The sequence below is a fragment of the Cimex lectularius genome, unplaced genomic scaffold (assembly GCF_000648675.2).
Source record: "Cimex lectularius strain Harlan isolate CLEC.00 unplaced genomic scaffold, Clec_2.1 scaffold173, whole genome shotgun sequence".
Taxonomy (NCBI): Eukaryota; Metazoa; Arthropoda; class Insecta; order Hemiptera; family Cimicidae; genus Cimex; species Cimex lectularius.
In genome coordinates, this window is record NW_019392800.1 from 89519 (window position 1) to 109352 (window position 19834).

The 19834-nt window shown below is 33.0% G+C and overlaps 1 protein-coding gene across 1 annotated transcript in view; it reads left to right on the forward strand.

Moving 5' to 3' along the window:
- The window catches only part of LOC106666680 (brain-specific homeobox protein homolog), a 77239-nt gene that overhangs the window by 48574 nt on the left and 8831 nt on the right, over positions 1-19834 (forward strand). Inside the window, exons 3-4 of the mRNA XM_014394037.2 lie at positions 3748-3926; positions 7329-7443. Of these exons, the coding sequence (XP_014249523.1) occupies positions 3748-3926; positions 7329-7443 (294 nt within the window). The remainder of the gene's footprint in view (positions 1-3747; positions 3927-7328; positions 7444-19834) is intronic.

Below are 19834 nucleotides of genomic sequence, written 5' to 3' on the forward strand. Positions count from 1 at the left end.
AATTTTAACTGCGACAATAATTTCATTGTTGAATTTGCGTACGTATCCAAAATTAAAAACTAGCATTTCTTCTAACATTAGATGCCCGGATTTTACAGCTATACAGGGTATCCCGTGAACAGACGTTAATTCTTCGGGAGTATATTGCATGTCGTATTTACAAATATGTCGTATGCAAAACTGGTATGAAAAGTTCCTATTGCTCAAAATCAGATTCACAATTGTATTCGAAATATTTCACTTTCAGGTCTTTATTCCATCAAGTACTTGGTATTTCATAGACTCTTAAACCTACTGACAATTTGATCGCACTAACGAAAAAAGCATTGAAACATGTATGATAATAATAATAATAATAATAATAAGTTTATTGCACACAAGAAGAAAAAAGAAAAATTACATATAATTCAAACAAGAAAATAAACTTAATACGGCAAGGTAACCGTCTGCCGGGGAAACATGTATGAGATTCATCTATTTTATTTTTTTCTTCATTGTAGCATTAAGCATACCCAATACAAAATTAAAAGATAAGCTTTTAGAAGTTTATCTAGTTTTTGTCTAAAGTTTGTGTAAGATTTTCTTCTACTAATAAGCTGTAAGCACATATATTTTGTTAGGCACCTCAAGGACTCGACGGTACTCCCCTTCCCAAAAGGAAACAAGAACAGGGTAAAAGAAAAAAAATATTTTGGTTGAAATGAAAATGGAAAATTTGGATGGATATCAGGCTTGCATTCTTCAATAAGGTGGACTTTTGAACACTTAATTTAATATTTCAACGCTTTTTGTTTTGTCTTACGTTCAATATTGTGGCATAGAGTCGTTTTTGTTAAATCTGCATTCTGTACCTTTATTATTATTTTTACAGAAGCAGTCAAAAATCAAATTTCGCATTAGCAAATTAAACGTTAATTTTTGGCTGGTGATAACTGACCTTTGATTAATTAATTCAAAAGTCTTGTTTCTTCAAAAGTTTTGGTTAAAGCTCATTAGTAGGGGCAACTTTTCTGCAAGTGCCATAACTGTCACTGGTTACAAAAAATCTTATTTAAACGTAAGACAAGAACTTTGGAAACTTTTAAGAGTTTATCTTTTAGGTAATTTAATGTTTCGTTTACTTAACGTTACAATAAAAAATTAACATTATATGGTTTTTTAATGCTCTTTCCTATTGGGAAATCAAATTAATAGAAGGTGTTTACGCCGGAGAGAATTTTATTCATTTTTTTTTTAATTTTGTTTATTTGTTCAAATATCCATGGAGACGAAAAACAAAAAAAAAAGGTCTCGGGGTCCAGCTGGTCAGTTAGTATTGGAGAGTGGACGAATGCGTTTGTTTAATTCTTTTTTTGATCTCGATTTGTAATCGAAGTTACAATTTGCGCGTACCCCGCCGGATTACGAAGTTATTTGTTTTCTCTTCACCCGCTCATCGCTGTGGAATCACGTCGCCTGCAATTCTTCGCCGCACATCATTTTGCTGTTCACAGGTCAGATCTTTCCTTTCGGCTTCTCACGTCTTCTAATAAGACTTTAATTTGAAGTGTTTGTTCTCTTAATTGTTAACTACTGTGAAAAACATTTAAAACCAAGTTTTTGTATAGTACAATTAATTAAGATTTTTAGTTGAGATGAAAAAAAGTTAATGGCACGAGAGAGATTCGAACCCACGACCTTCGGCTTGATACGCCGCTGCTCTCCCACCTGAGCTATCGTGACCTCGATCCACTCGGATATCAACTCCCCATCTCAACCCCACCTTATGAGTTTTGACGAGTGGATCGAGGTCACGATAGCTCAGGTGGTAGAGCAGCGGCGTATCAAGCCGAAGGTCGTGGGTTCGAATCCCTCTCGTGCCATTAACTTTTTTTCATCTCAACTAAAAACCTTAATTAATTGTAATGTATTAATTGGTCAAGCGGACCACGAAATTAGTGAGTTTTTGTATAGTTTGATTAATTTTCTGTACTAAGTCTGTCACTATTCTCTTTAACTTATTGACCCTGGCCAGGTCACTTTATTGTTCAACTTATGTAAATTAAATTAACTTTATCGTCCAATGTATGTATATCATATTAATTTAATTTAGTTTAACTTAATCTATCTTTCTTCATATCGCGTCCTGATTCTGTCAGGGTGTTAACGTGAAGGAACAGGTTCCGGCGAACTAGCAAAGGTGAGGAGCGTTGCTGCCAATTAAGGATAGCCCCTTCTTCCAACACAGAAGGATTAACATTTTATGATATACGACGGACCTTATACAATAAAGTTGTAAAAGGTTGAAGGAACATAAACAATGGTTTCGGAGATAAACCTGTGTACGCGATTTTACGTTTGTGCATGCGTAGCAGATACCGTTGATCCGATTGGGATGAAATTCATATGAGACCAACCCTCGGAATCTCTGAAAATTTCATTTAAAAAATGGTCTCATGGTTTCGGTGTTTTGCCGGTTACAAGGAATTGACCCCAGACAGACAGAGTCGGAACCAAATTCGTTCAGAAAGTTCTGAAACACATAATGCGAGTGGAAATGTTGATTTCGGAGGACAATTTTGTCGACTTCTTGCATGAATACGAAACTTCCCTACCTTCGGTATTTCGGAAACAAAAGTGAAATATCTGGAATTCAATTGAAAATCAGCCTTCGGACAATAGGGGCTTTTAGTTCTATTTAACATGGAGGATAACCTCCTGAAGTATTGACGTCGGTTCACCGGACACCTTGTATATTTGGTTTTAATTTTGATTTAAGGGGGAGAAAAAGTAGCTGTCCTGGAAGAAAATATGTAAAAGCTTATGCCGCTACAGCCTACAGTCCTGTCCTCGCTCCTTCAGATTATTACTTTTTCCAAGCAACGGTCAGCTTCCTTGAAATGAAAACGATGGATAGCCCAGCTTTGGATATAAGTAAGAAACTAATACTTTTCTTAAATGGGCGAAATTGAGCATATACCGCCACGAACTTACAGTCTTGATCTCGCAGCTTCAGACTTCAACTTTTTTCAAGTACCCCCAGCTTCCTTCAGAGGAAAACGTTTATATGTTCAACTTTGGATATAACTAATACTTTTCTGAATTGGGTGGAATCGAATGTAAATTTGTCGATTTATCATTTTTTAGTGCTGAAGGTATTGCCTTTGTGTATTTCAATGTCTCCAAGTTTATTTTTCCTCTTTTTTGTTCGTTGTGGGGTAGTTTCATGCTTGTCATCATTTCTAAAAGTTTCTTAGTGGTATTCTATGAAGTAAGACGCATAGTTTAATTCTGCACACTCGAGGGAAAACAGGTCCAAAAATAACTTCACGGACACAATTTTTCAGGATTGCGGTTTTAAAGTTTAGACTTAAGTACAAATTCACTGTTTTGAACTTTGTTTCTTTTTCCTACTCTTATGTGAAAAGGTTCCCTTCTTGTTTTTATTAATTACACACAGTCTGTCAGACCTGAAGATGCTGGAATGATTACGTCGTTTATGATGATGATCGAAGTTCTTTGTATCATGTCTTTTATTTTTGATCCTGTCTGAGCGAGACTTTCTACCTAAAAAGATAATAGAGTTATTAAAAAGTTCAAGATACAATAAATTTTATATAATATGTTAAATATAGTTTATATTAGTAGTATGGTTTATGTTTAGTGATAGTTTATATAAAGGTAAATCTTAAACGGCACCTTTGGTGCGGCTCAACGGTCAGTGAATTTGGTATTTCATTACACGACCTTTCTTTATTTTGTTAAAAGGAATGGGCCTGTTCGGCAGCAGCGAGCCAAGTGGAAAACATTACAGGAGGAGGAAAGCGAGAACGGTTTTTTCCGATCAACAGTTGACCGGACTGGAGAAAAGGTTCGAAGCGCAGAGATATCTCTCCACCCCCGAACGTGTCGAACTCGCACATGCCCTCCATCTCTCAGAAACACAGGTAATTAAAGAAGTAGTGAAAGTTTTACGTATAAGTAATAAAACAGGATAGTTTAAACATTTTTACACGATACTTAAGCAACATGGACAAGTTTGAGGTCACAATTCTTCAAGGTGTAAATTTGATGAGCAGGGAAGTTCATATTTTTACAAATTGCGCCCTGATCAACATTTTTTCAATTTCAAAGAACCTCACAAGATTCAAGGCATTTTCAGATATTTTTAGTTCACATATTAATACATAGTTCATTTATTGGGAAGGGGGAGGTAGCCGAGTGGTTACAACTTCAGAATCTTATTTACCACGCTAGGGGTGGTGGGTTCGAATCCCGTCATAGCCCATGTAATTTTAATTGAGACTTATTTGAAAAAAAATATTATAATGTGGTTGTGACTTCTCGTCTGCAACATGCAACGGGAAATTGAACGTTCAACTATCTTTTAAGCAAAGTAATTCATAGGGGTCTTACATTCAACTGCTCGTTGATTGACGCAGATGATTGATCAGAACCAATTTACAATAATTTTTTATACTATTATCTATTGAAGTTTGATGGGCTACGCTGGGTTCGAACCCAGAACCCCTAGCGTGGCGAATACGTGTCGGGCACCCTAACTCAAAGCCTGTCCAAAAATACCATTATTTGATGTTGATTTGTTGATATGTAAAAAAAATTAAACAGGTAAAATTCTAATAGAGAACAATCCTGAACTAGCATTGTCCCTCCAGCCAGTAAATTAATCAATGGAGTACTAGGCTGAAAACAATCCAACATTATTCTACCAACCAAAATTTTTTTTTTTTTTTTTTTTTTTTTTTTTTTTAAGCCATGTGACAATTCGTATATGCGTGTTCAAATATGGGGGGGGGGTTATTGTGAAAAAAGGGCTAGAGGCGACGGTGGGAATCGAACCCACGACCGCGGCGTGAGAGTTTCTCATGCTAACCACTCGGCTACCGCCTCTTACACTCCTGGAGGAAATCGAAACATTTAATGCTGCGGTTTCGTAGAGCCTGATGGTCCCGTGGTTGCTTATAGTCCTGAAAAGGACCATAAGGGTCTTTTTCCTAACCATCTCTGATGACGGTTGAATCTATCGTCTCTCTCTCATCTGTAGATCTAGGTCGACCTTGTCCTGGCCTTCTAGTTTATAGCCCTGTTTCTCTGAAGTGCCGAGAGCCCTTCCTATTGTGCACTCAGTCCCCTGGCGACTGTATCCTCCCTCTAATAATGTTGTGACCTTGAGACTGTCATACTCACATAAATGCCTGACTGGAGCCATTGAAAAAGGTTCAAGAATAAGAATAATATCAAATAGCATCAACGAAAGAAAAAGATTAACTGAAAGCTATCTTTATGCAAGCGCAATGGAAGGGCATAATGCTACTTTTTGTACAAAAGTAAATAAAAGAAGTAAAGAAAGCATTATTGGCTTTTTATTTTGATTACGATAGTTCCTGATTACCTGAAACTGATATAGAAAGATAATGGGTTTAATTTTAAATTAAATAAATAGAGTGGTGCGTTAAATTTGTCCATCGGTGTATTCAAAAATGTGAAATATTTAGTTTTTTTAATTTTCATAAACTTCAGTTTCCTATAATTAGTTATAAATAATATTCTTGCTTACAGTCTCGAGTAATCTGGCATCATTTAACTATCAACAACCTTACGAAGCAATCGTAACATATCTTCAGTCATTACCCCATAGTCTTTTTTGTTTAAAAAATAGCTTAGAAGTCTATGATGTACATTTTGATTACAATTTTTTATTAATTTTCTTTTTTTAATTTTTTTAATTAAATTTATTTATTAAAACTGGTCTTATTAGACCAACCATTAATTTTACAATAATATTATAGAATAAATAAATGTTTACATTCTTATAAACCCATTGCTACAATAAGATTTACATTTCACTATTCACTATTCATTTTTAACTACACAAGTTCATATGGCTTTGTTCTTTTTAATCTTCTGACCGTATTACAATTAATAATAACAAATGAAAGGCCTGAAAGGGGGGGACTCAGGACGGGCAAAAATTGTTAATGTAAATTATTACCAAGATAATGTTTTCATGTACAAGAACGTTTTTAATAACCTGGTGAATGTTATCTATTTATTAATAATAAGTAAATTATATTTTACAAAGAACACTCGAGTTTTCATTGGAACTTTTTACTGTTTTAATCGATCAATTTAATCATGCCTTCAACTCGTCATTGACAACAATAGAACGGCATTCAGCTGTTCTGAAATCCTTGAAAAGTTTTATAAGCAGTGATAAGGTTCAAAAGTACAACAAACGTTTTATCTGTACGACAAATCTTTTATTTTAGTTTTTTTAAGATTTTAATCAAATCTGAATATTATATGACGGAAAGACTATTGACGTGGGTTCACCGATTTTAATGAATCTTTTTTTCATTTTACAATTACTTAAGGTTTTTAGTTGAGATGAAAAAAAGTTAATGGCACGAGCGGGATTCGGACCCACGATCTTCGGCTAGATACGCCGCTGCTCTACCACTTGAGCTATCGTGACCTCGATCCACTCGGACATCAACTTCCTATCTCAACCCCACCTTATGAGTTTGCCCTCCTCTTTTTTTATTACCGATTTAAAAATTTTAGACAATTTTAGACAGGAGTCCGAGTGTTTTTCTTCTATTTTCTATCTTCAATTCTTATTTATTTACCTAGACACATTTCTTTTATTACGTGTAATTTATAAGGTTCTAAACTCCTGTGAAACTTCCTTTTGCTCGGTGAAACTGTTTCCAAATTTATCACCATTTTTTGTGATTTTCTAAAAAATCGTAGGCATTTGGAGGTCGTCAAACATTGGATTTTAACACAAATTGGTATTCAAGGTTTTTGTGGTGTAAAAAACAAATATCAACTTAGTTTTTGTTAAAAAACTATTTTAAGCTAGTTTGATATATTAACAAATAGTTAATATATCCTTATTTTGCGACCGAGTGACATAGCAAAATAGGATCAAATCTTGCCCATTTTTTCTCGAAAATAACTAAAATGGTGATATATTTGAAATAAATCTACTAATTCATATGATGTTTCACAAAGTCATAGAACAACTATAACTTACATAACGGCACAAACCGGGTGTCCACAAGTAAATCATGACAGGAGATATAAGATAAAACGTTTGATCTTCTTTGTTAATTTCATTATTTTAGTTATTATTCATTATTCATTATTATATTCATATAATATACTTACAGTAGCATAAAAACTAAGATGTGTTGGGACAGCCTCGAAGAAGAGAATTTCACGTCATTCTTATTTATTACTATTATGTAACTTATTGAGCATCGCGACTATCATCCCGTTTCTTCCCGTTCTCACCACTGTAACCACAAAATGGTTGTTTTCAGGTAAAAACGTGGTTTCAAAACAGAAGAATGAAACACAAAAAGCAGATGAGGAAAATGCAAGATAGGTCCACGTCTGGTAAAAGCATGAGCCATTTAGACGGATGCAACAAAAGTGGTACGTACAAGTTATATATTTTTCAAAACCAATAAAATATAGTTGAATTTAATACACGTTACCTTGTATTTTAAAAGCTTAATAATCGCTCTGTTTTATATTTTTTAATAAATTTTATAATTTGAACGCAAAATCGATATAAAATATTGATTTTTTATTTTATACGAACGTGACCACCCATTCGACACACTTTTGCCATCCACCCTCAAATCAAAATGAACTGAAAAAGTATTTCCAAGAAAATTATTATTTCCCTACACAAGGGGAACATGAATGTTTATTTACTCCAAACTTCAGTCTTATGTAAGTACAGTAAGAAGTGCTGCCATGAGTATTCAAACGCCCCTGTTTAGCTTTATAGCTTTTTTGCATCAAATTAATCCTTTTTACTTCATACTGACCCTTTTTAACTTTAAACTAACTTCTTTTTCATCTCAAATTAACCATTTTTAAGTTGAAATTAACCCTTTTTACTTTTAATTAACCATTTTTAACTTTATACTAACTTCTTCATTTCAAATTAACATTTTTAACTTTATACTAACTTCATTTTCATTTCAAATTAACCCTTTTTACTTTAAATTAACCATTTTTAACTTTATACTAACTTCATTTTCAATTCAAATTAACCCTTTTTACTTTAAGTTAACCATTTTTAACTTTATACGAACTTCATTTTCATTTCAAATTAACCCTTTTTACTGTAAATTAACCATTTTTTAACTTTATACTAACTTCATTTTCATTTCAAATTAACCCTTTTTACTTTAAATGAACCATTTTTTAACTTTATACTAACTTCATTTTCATTTCAAATTAACCATTTTTATTTTAAATTAACCAGTTTTAACTTTATACTAACTTCTTTTTCATTTCAAATTAACCATTTTTAAGTTCAAATTAACCCTTTTTACTTTAAATTAACCATTTTTTAACTTCACATTGACCTCCGATATTCCAAACGAGTGATTGATGGATGTTGTATCCAATAAAACAATCTTAAATGCCAACGTAATCACTAGTTTGTATGTAATCACAGTCATTAATCGAATATATTTTTTTTTATGATTCAGTTTTCTTTAAAACAATTTTTATTAAATCATCCAATTGACTTTGAAGTTTAAGAAACTTACACCGATTGTCATAGAATAGATGAAACAAGATCTACGCTTTTTTCCACTTTTTTTCAGAAAATCAAACAATACTTTTAAGTAAAAGAAGCTGGCAATATAAAGAAGGTTTTGAATGAGTGTCATTAGTTTTGATATCATAGTGACACCATTTTTTAACTAATTTTTAGATTTACACAGCTATAGCTTTTCGCAATACATATAAATGTAGAATGCATGTTCGAATTTCTATCAAATAATTCGTTCAACTTTCACAGATCTATTAAAACCTCACTTGAATTTAGTTTATATAATATAATCGGTTGCATCCTTCACCATTTACTGGGTTGTCCGGAAAATAATGCAGGTTTATGATTATTGTTACGGTCTTTAATAATTTGGTAGCCGTAAAAGTTTCATTCAGACGAGATGTTTAAATTGATGCTTTCCTTTCCTTTCTCCGGAGGTCTTTCCAAGAAGTCGCTATTCCAGCCCTGAGGTTGGCTCAGAGTTGTTGTCTCTATGAAAATTATCTTCTCTCCTCGTACGATGTTTTCAACGGGTAGTAACGGAAATTGTTCTTTATTCGCACTTGTGCACTTTAAGATTTTATCAAAAAGGGGGCTTGCGATCACGGCCGAGGTGTGAGACGGACTGATTGTGGACAAAGAACTCAGTTGGACCTTAAGGGTATTAATAGGATTACTGGCGTAAATAATCACAATTAAATAAATGATTTTAATCTGTTTTATTAATTACACTGACAGGTAAAAAATTCCGCCCAATTCATTTCTTTAAACGTAATTTGTCTCATTGTTTTTATCAATAAATATTTGTTTATGCTATGTCTTACATTGGGAATATCAATTAGAGTTAAACATACTTAATCCTTAATCCAAAACGAGGATAAAGGATTTTTCAATGTTTACTTTGTACGGAATTTAAAATGTCTATTCAGTCTCATTTGAATTCTGAAGTAATTAACTGTATAATTTTCATCTTTGTTTTCTTAATTTCAATTTTTCAATGTAAAAAGACCACTTAGTGCTGAGGATGTTGTAAGGCACTTATTGATGATGAATGTTCATCAGGTATGCGGCTATTGCCATCGGGGTTCCTTCCCAGACACTGCGAGACTCCGTTAGATGTTTTCGAGAAACTGGGTCCGACCATAGAAGGCTGTTCTGGGAGCCACGGAACAAAAGGATGACCGTTTTTTTATTATGAGAATTTTGCGAAACCGTCACCTTAGCGTTGTTCAAGCGATTCATCAGCTCCATGAAGTTCGAGGTGTCCCAATTTCCGAACGTGCTGCTCGAAGAAGATTAAAGATTAAGATTATTTTAAGATTTGCCTCTTAAGAGGATCAGAATTGACCAGAACACAGTTGCATTTGCTCGAGAGAACAGTCATTGATCTTTGACTATTGGTCTGCTGTAATTTTTACAGATGAGTGTCGATTTGCTCTATGATCTCCAAATGGGCGTGAAAGAGTGTCGCGAAAGCGAAATGAAAGGTAGGAAGCTTGTAATTTTTCCCAGAGCCAACGTTTTCAACGTAGCTCAGTGATGGTGTGGGCGGGAATTTCAATGGAGAGTCGCACAGAGTTGGTTGTTGTTCGTGGACGGTCTTTGATGGCCACTCGCTATGTGGATGAAATTTCGGAACATCATGCGTTGCCTATCCTCGATGAAATCAACGACAATCCTACTCTAATGCACAATAATGCTCGTCCACATGTCGCTCGCATAGTACAAGCGTACATTCAACAGCGTAACATCAGGGTCTTAGCCTGACCACCCGTTCTCCAGACTTGAACCCATCGAACACTTATGGGATAACCTCAAAAGACGAACAAGAGCACGTCCATCACTTCCTGACGCACTCCACATCTTGAAAACACTCTTCGTGAAGATTGGGCTAACCTCCAGCAAAGTGACATTTCCAGACTGGTAGAAAGAATTCCGAGGCGTCTTCGAGATGTAATTAACACAAGAGGAGGAAATACGCGGTATTGAAATGTTAATTAAAAATCTAAAACAAAATTAAAACACATTTTATCTGTCGGTCTTTTTTTTCATTTTCCTTAGCAATTTACACTCTTTTTACTTTTTTATAAAAAGACTCAATTATTAAACGTTAAGAAATATGAAACTTTGATTAATATAAAAAATATACTACAAGTGGGTGGAATTTTTTGTCTGTCAGTGTAGAATACCCTCCACCACTCTCAATACACTTCTCCCAACATGACTTCTCTATTCCATCTTAATAGAGTTTTGAGTCTTTATTATTAGGAAATTCTGTAAACGCATTTTCTAACGACTTTTGATCAATATTTTTTTTATATTGTAAAACGTTGTCTAGGTGTCTGAAAAATGAGAGTCGATAGGCGAGAGATCTGGAGAATAGGTATGGTGAGGCAGAACCTCATAACGAAGATCCAACAGTTTTCGTGTCGTCCGTTTCACTCAGATATTCCGACAACGACTTCTCAAAAATCAGAAAAATTTTAGGGGCCGGAAAAGTTTAATTTCAAACAAAAATTTATACAGGTATTCGGTAGTAGTAGATTCTACAAAATGGAACCGAAAAATCCTAATTAACTATGGTCCTAATCTCAAAAGTTTCGTTGTTATTACTCTTTTTCTGATTTTTTAAAATTTCACGACCTAGCTTCAAATAAAACGATAATTCCAAAGCTAAAAAGTTTTGGTCAAATCTATTGATACCATTGAAAACTACGTTAAATTTCCAATAAGATGTGATAAATAGTAAAGTTGTAAACTTAAGCATGTTTTGAATGAATTTATTAAGCGTTTTTTAATTTTGATTTGAAATCCTTTCCGCCCTTCGCAATGCACAAAAGAGCCCGTTTTCTCCTATTTTAATGTAAACCAAATTAAATGAGATGAAAAATTCATGAGTTTTTATCAAAATTATTTAATTATGATGGTTAGGATTTAAGTTGCTCGAAGTTTAATTTAAGTTGCAGTTTTTGAGCAGCGGACAGGAACCGTTGCTTTAAAATTACAACTTAGTGTTAACCAGATATCATATAGATGACTAACAACGTTTTGAATCTTAAAACCTTTTATTCCGAATTATTGGAATAATAATACAATAATCCTATAATCAAATTTGCAGTCGTGTTGGTAAATAAGTCAGCACTTGCGCTATTTTGGTTTCGAACCCAAATTAAAAAGGCCGAGAGTCTCTCACGCTAACCACTCGGCTACTGCAAATCAAATACATGTCCTTCCTCAATATCTATAAACCTTTTTCCCATATTCCTTAAGCTGGGAGCACACTTACCCGATGCAACGCTATGCGACTCAACCCGATGCTACCCGACGCCTTGTCTCGTTTTGGTAGGGTATGCACATCTATGCGACGTCAAGTGTACGCCACGTACAGTCCACAGCAAGTATCTCAAATCAGTATCACAATCGCAACGCCTCTTTTGTTCTTAATAGATTATTACCTTGTAATAAATTGTTAGTTAAATTTAATTGTTTTAAATAAAGTTATTCCGGTGGTTTGATAAATTTTCTGCCTAACCATCATAATTAAATAATTTTTATAAAAACTCATGAATTTTTCATCTTGTTTAATTTGGTTTACATTAAAATAGGAATGTTGTAAATAATATAACGACAAAATTACATATACTTAGTTTGAAATAAACTACAAAAAATAAGACTGTACTGATCTGAAGCTACTCGACGAAAATGGTGTAATTTTATGAGGAAAACCCTAAAATAAATTGTTACTTAAATTTTATGAGTAAAAGTATGTAATAAATTGTTAGTTAAATTCATTATATCTATTCATTATACCTGTGTTTTGATCAATTTTCTACCAAACCATTAAAATTAATTTTTTTTAATAAAAACTAATGAATTTTTGATCTCGGTTAATTTTCTTTATATTTAAATAAGTATGTTGTAATTAATATAACGACAATAATACATATAGTTTGAAATAAAAATATGAGTGTCCGGTTCTTTTGTCTTCGACTGTACTTGATGCTACCCAGAGAAAAATTGGACACTGGGACATCGCATAGCGTAGAGTAGGGTAGTTAGCGTTGCGTGGTATCGGGCAGATGTGCACGGGGGTAATACAATCTTATGGAAAAATGAACTTTAGATTTGCATCGGGTAGCGTCGCATAGCGTTGCATCGAGTAAGTGTGTTTCCCGCTTTATCCTAACGTCCCAATAATATCCTAAGCCTTCATCAATCCTCTAGGCCTTCAGTCTTATCCTTCGGAATTGCAGGGTGAAGACTATGGAATTTGCTTCCGCGGGAAGTACGTTTGGCTTTCTCATTTCCTTTTACCTTTTTGTTCTTTTGTAATGTGGTTTCATCATCCGATTATAAATAATTAATATTTTAAAGAATATATTATTCTCATTATTGTTTTGTATATTTGATTTCACGTGTTTATTATTATTGTTGTTAATATTGATCTTATTATTATTTTACTATGTTTATAAAACTAAATTTATTTCTAATACATGTAAAGCCCCGTTTGTACCTTTAAAATAAATAAATAATTGAAAGTGAAAAAGGTTAATTTTAAGGTAAAAAAGGTTAATTTGAAATGAAAAAAGGTCAGTTTGAAGTTAAAAGGTGTTAGTTTGGTGCACAAAAAAGGGTTAATTTGATGCAAAAAAGCTAACCTAAACAAGGGGGTTTGAATATTCATGGCAGCGCATCTTACTGTACTTATATAGGTCTGAAGTATGGAGTAAAAAGACATTTGTATTCACCTTATGTAGAAGAATTTTCTTAGGAATTCTACCTATGACCTTTTCAGTTCATTTTGATTTGTGGGGTTGATGGAAAAAGTTTTTCCATGGGGGTGGAATTTACCCGATTTACATCCCGTTCACTAATCTCGGTCAGTCCTTGCCTCTCGGGACATGAAGTATTTAATCTATAAGGCCGGTAATTATATTGCGATGCGATTCAACATCGCCCAAGAAGAACTAAAATCTCAAGGAGAAAAATTAACTAAAATACAATTAAAAAGATTAGTATGAAAAAAACGGTTTCATTTTTTCTAGTCTATTTCAGAAAACAAAGGATGACTCTAGTATGTTGACACCGTAGGGCCTACTCACCCTTTTTTGGAGCCCAAAATCCCAAAAACCGCCCAAAAAGTTTTTAGTAACAAGAGATTGCTTACCCACCCAGAACCAGACTCGTAGAGAAAGAATCTTAATCAAATAGGCCAAAATAGATAACACAAGGACACCTAGTTAGATAAATATCAAATATAGGAAGCTTTGAAAATCAAGTCCTTCAATAAGACCGTTTCCTCACAACACGCTCTCGAGGGCTTCTAATTGAAATTACAATCACTCATTATTAAATTATAATCGCTCTGCTTAAACTAATTGCCTCGGCATATTCAACGCTTCCCGGTGGTTATTTAGTTCAAAGCCTCTTTACTATCAATACCCTTCATCACAAGTGTTACTCATTCACATAAATTATATAAATAAATTATAATCCCGTAACACTCATTTGATTCATCTTTTAGATTATATTAATTACTATGGGATCAATAGGCTTGAGGGTAAGCGTCTTGTTCTACAAATTTAACAATGAGAAAATTCTTTTCCTGGTAGATAAGTATTTGAAATCAAACCATCTTTATGGGCAAGACGGCTTAATTGTCTGTTCAAGAAAATTAGAATTCTAGGGGGTTTCAAAATTATTTTCCTTCAGTTTGTGTAATATGTAATATTATCATAACGTATCTTCCTTTATGTTATTAAACGGGACAATATGTGCTTTTGAAAGAATGACAGAACAATTAAAATCGAAAAGTTAAGAAAAATTGAGGGAATTTGTGAAACAATACGAACACATTCTACTGGCAATTACTATGATGAAATAAATAGTAATGTAAATTTCCCAAAGTAAAAATTTTCAATGTACATAACTTCACTAATTTCGTGGTCCGCTTGACCAATTAATACATTACAATTAATTAAGGTTTTTAGTTGAGATAAAAAAGTCAATGACACGAGCGGGATTCGAAGTTGGTGTCCGAGTGGATCGAGGTCACGATAGCTCAAGTGGTAGAGCAGCGGCGTATCAAGCCGAAGATCGTGGGTTCGAATCCCGCTCGTGCCATTGAATTTTTTATCTCAACTAAAAACCTTAATTAATTATAAAATGTACATAACGTTTCACTCTCTAATTCATATATCTTATTCATTGGTTTATCTCTAAAGTCAGAAGAATCACATTTTGGCCTAAAAAATAAGACTAAAAATACAAAATCCCAAATTATATACATATCTAAGAAATGGAAGGTGGTTTATCCTCTGAGGATATTCTCAACAGCTAGCTCTTATTAATGATTCGTCCATTAATTCAAGATTTTTTAAATACGAAATAATTGGTCTATAAAACAATCATTTTACATTTAATTTTACACAATTTTTAATATTAATTCCAATTAATTTTCATGCGGTATTTTAGATAAAAACCAATTTTGTATTTCTTTCAATTCTCAAGTTGAAAGAAGTGTCTTTTTAATAATAAATAATAAATCTTTTTTTTACGATGGTATTTCAACTACGAGGTTATTTGAACCCTCAGGGTACCGGTGTTTTTGGAAAAAAAAACATTTGTAAGTATGTAGGGAATGCAGGGCCGCTGGATTCGAACCCCGGACCTTTGCCTTATAGTGATGAGCGCCGTGTCAACGACTAAACCGTCGCGGTCACCGACGCCCGATAAATAAATCTTAAGTATCCTGATCAATTTCGTACTATTGTTGATATCAGTTAGTTTTTGCCAGATTATGAAGTGATCTACTCGATCAAATGTTTGCTTAAAATCTATGAACATGTTAATTTGATAAAATCGCATTGTTGCTCTTGGTCCCAATAAGTTTAATTCAAACCAAAAAAGAAAAGATGAAAATGTGGTTCATGTGGAAAAACAGAGACTAGGACTCACGCAAAACGGTTCTTTCCAACTGTTTCCTCTAGCATTGTACAAACATAAAACTGGACAACAAATTAGCCCAAGTATGCACCGGGCTTACCCTTAAGCGGGGAACACACCCGATGCAACGCTATGCGACGCTACCCGAAGATTTTCGTCGGGTAGCATCGAGTACAGTCGAAGACAAAAGAACCGGACACTCATATTTTTATTTCAACCTATATGTATTATTGTCGTTATATCAATTACAACATTCTTATTTTAATATAAACCAAATTAAACGAGATCAAAAATAAGTTTTTATAAAAGTTATTTAATTATGATGGTTAGGCAGAAAATTTATCAAAACACCGGAAAAACTTTATTTAAAACAATTAAATCTAACTAACAATTTATTACATGGTTGTGCTCATAAAATTTAACTAACAATTTATTACATGGTTGTGCTTATAAAATTTAACTAACAATTTGTTACATGGTTTTGCTTAAAATAATGCATTAAGAACAAAAGAGGCGTTGGGATTGTGATACTGATTTGTGATACACGCTGTGTGACTGTACGTGGCGTGCGCTTGACGTCGCATAGACGTGCACACCCTTCCAAAACGAGACAAGGCGTCGGGTAGCGTCGCATAGCGTTGCATCGGGTAAGTATGTTCCCGCTTTATGGAGGTGGCAACCTTATCGATGGTCTAAAATGTCATTGTACCAAATAAGCTTTTGGTCATTTCATAGCTACAGATGCTGGTTGTTCCAAAAACAGAACCATATTTGAAAAACAATCGGTGACTACTGGTTGGATATGATCCATTACCTTGGTATCGTCTCTTGATTGATCAGTTTTTAAAGTTTGTAAAATCAATAGAACTTAATTTATTAAAATAATACTGTGATTCCGGTGTGTTTCTTAATACGTGATATTTATACTATCACTCGCGATTCCTTAACGAAGATCTTAATATAAAAAGTTAAACTTGTTAAAGAATTATTTACCCGTTCAATAATTAAATGTATACTGTTATTCATAGAAATGTCATTATTATTGTTGTATTGTAATAAGCTTCGAATAAAATTACTTAAAAATAATGGTGGTACATCTGATCTTTAGTCCTTAATTAAATTTTTGTTTGTAGTTCAAGATGTTGAAATTCAATAGTTGGCTTAAAATTTGCAACTCCAATTTGATATGGTTCGGCCACTAAGATATTATATTCTATATCTTCTAGATTCTATATCACGGTCAGCCTGATTCATAGAAGTGAAATTAAGGAAGAAGGGAATTAATTAAATCCGTTTTCTGGACGGGGGTTGAACCGGCGACGGGTTGAAACGGGATCTCGGGGGTTCAACAATGAAACTCATCTATTTAGAAGGTCACGCGCCGCACAATGCACGGATTAGCAGCCCTCACAACGCTAAACATTTCTCTTAATAACCCCCCTCTTAGGAAGTACCTTCCCCCATTTTTTTATTATTATAGCCAATTAACTAGAAAAAACAACATTAGTTAAATCGCAGCTGGAGTGGAAAAGCAACAAAGGTCAACTAGTTGTAACAAACTGGTACGGGTTAAGGCATCAGGTGTGTTAGTTTATTTTTATTTGGCTGTTTATTTGACTGAGTTGTATAATTTGCATAAACTGTGGATTATTGCCGAACTGTTCTTTATGTATCGGCATTTCTGGACGAAATAATCGATCATTGTCACTAAACCGTTTCTAACCAATAGTCACATAAATATGGCAACATTACATTGAGGATGGATGGATTTAAAAACCTCACTTTTCTTGAACTATGAAATCTCTTTAGCCAATTGGTTCAATAGAAGTAGTGCATTTAATTTACTACTCGAGTTAGTATAATGGAGGATAAATAACTAATTTTTAGCTTGTATAAACGACTTCTTGTTGCAATTATTCTATTTTTTCCTAAAATTGTTGTTTTCTTCTTATATTTGTGACTTTTTCTTTATATACCGTTATAATGTTCTGTCGGAAAAACTCACAGTACCCTCTGCAAATCTGACAAATATGCAGCGAAGTTGGCCAGACAAAGATGAACATTTGTATACGTTTATATTGAAAATTATTCAATCTTAGAGTACTGAAATAATTCAACAAAAATTAACAGACCTAATAAAAAGATAATCTGTTTAAATGATTCATTATAAAAATAAGGTTAAAAACGAGGATTTCAACTGTGGATCTGTACACGGGAAAATCCTTTTTCGTCTGAACGTAAAAAAAAATAATTTAGGTCTAACACTAGAAATTTAATAACTGGCCCAATCATTGCGTCTTAAAAGGGAAAGCAAAAAATCACATAATTAGATTTTCAGATTTTCTTTCTAACGTTATCTTCATTCCGGATATTAAGGATGCCTTTAAAACGTACTATAGGAAGTCGTCCCTCGTACTCTGTGAAATTAATTAAAAAAGAGAACGAGTTAAATTAAATTTAATCGCAAGAAATACACTTATTGTTATATATTGTTAAATGATATAATAAGTGTATTTCTTACGATTAAATTTAATTTAACTCGTTTTCTTTATATATATAAATTGTTAAATTAATTTTACCCCTTACTAATATAAATTATGAGAAAATATATATTACTTCGGCTAATTGAAACAACAAAAAGGGAAAATGTTTCATTAACCAAATCCTTCCATGCCACGGGAAAAGTTATTAATTTAATACGATTAGTTTTTATAGGTTGGTATAATGAATATGTGAAATATGGAAAAAGAAACATTAGTTTTTAATTGAGGATAAAGACACTCCTTGAGGATACCCAGCTTTATTAGCTTTATATTGCATGTAAAACAATGTTCATTTAAGTTATTACCAATTATTCAGACGTTAATAATAAACAAAAGAAGCCTAAAATTGCCTAAATTATTATTAAATTACAATATTATTTTTGAAATGTGCCGTAATATTTCTCATTTTTAGATTATATCCTGCACATAAACGTTTTGCAATAAGAGATCTTGATCAATTAGACTTTTGACTCGAAAAGTGAATTCGTAAGACTTCATCTATCTATCATCAAATAATTATTTCATAAATGAATATAAGCGTGTAAATAAATTCTTTGCAAAAATATAAAAATATTAACTTTTATGATAAACAATAAGTTTTTTTTCGGGTAGTACAATTGTTATTCTAAATCCTGTAATTTATTTATTACAATAATTAGCAAATAATTTAATTTTTAACAGTTATGGTTGAGGGATCGGGGATATACTTCAATGTCTATCACAACGTTGACACTATGCCGTGCTTAACGAGGTTTTTTTGCACCTTGGTGAGAGTTAAAAATTACATTAATTGGTTCATATACAATCAATATGTAAAATATATTTATCTTTTTACTTTTTTCACATTAAAAACTTACATTTTAATAAATAACTATTTTTAACAAGCATATCATAGACTAAGAGAAAATATAAATAAAGAGGACTAGTGAAGGTTTGTATCAGGTACTGTTACATCTACCATGTTTTTGACATTACACTAATCTGATCATTTAAAATCCCACTGGAGCTTAAACTATTGATATCAGTTTGTAGGTTGCATTGGTCATTAACAATAGGCAGCATATCTCTCATAAATATACGGATTAGGTAAGATTCTTGTGCCATAATTTTCACTTCATTAAAATTGAACTTATATGTTTTATCATGATTGCGTTTGGACAAAGCAGTACCTGGTCTAGTTTTGTTTTTACAATCATAATTACGTGGCCTTTTCCTTATTCCCAAGTACTGCTTTGCCTGGCCGTAGTATGTGGTAGGACAATCGTTGCATTCTATGCAATACGAAATTAGATATTTTTGAAAGAGACGACTCCTTATACAAAAATGTCTTTCTATACCGACTTCCTTCCTCTTCAAAATCCAACCTATATAAACATAAATCAGCAAAATCTCACTGGCACTTTCATATAATTAATTTTTTATGCGGTTTTCTAAGAGCCCAATCATTTTCTTTTTAAAAAGTTCTCAAATATACGAAAATGCTACATGCTTGTATTTCATAAATACAATAAAAACAGTTAATTTGACGGGAAAAAACTATATTACGATTAGAGGTTTTTATCATCGATAAAATTTTATTGTGTAACAATGGGAATTTTTAATAACGTCCCATTAGGCTTTATTTTCAGGTGGATTTTTGTCTAAATTGGTTCACATTTATTACATGAAATTTATGAACGGTGATTCGTGTTAAAAAGTTCCTAACACAATGAAGGGGATAAGTTGTAGAAAATATTTAAGTTAAGGTAAGGCAAAGGGGTGGTCG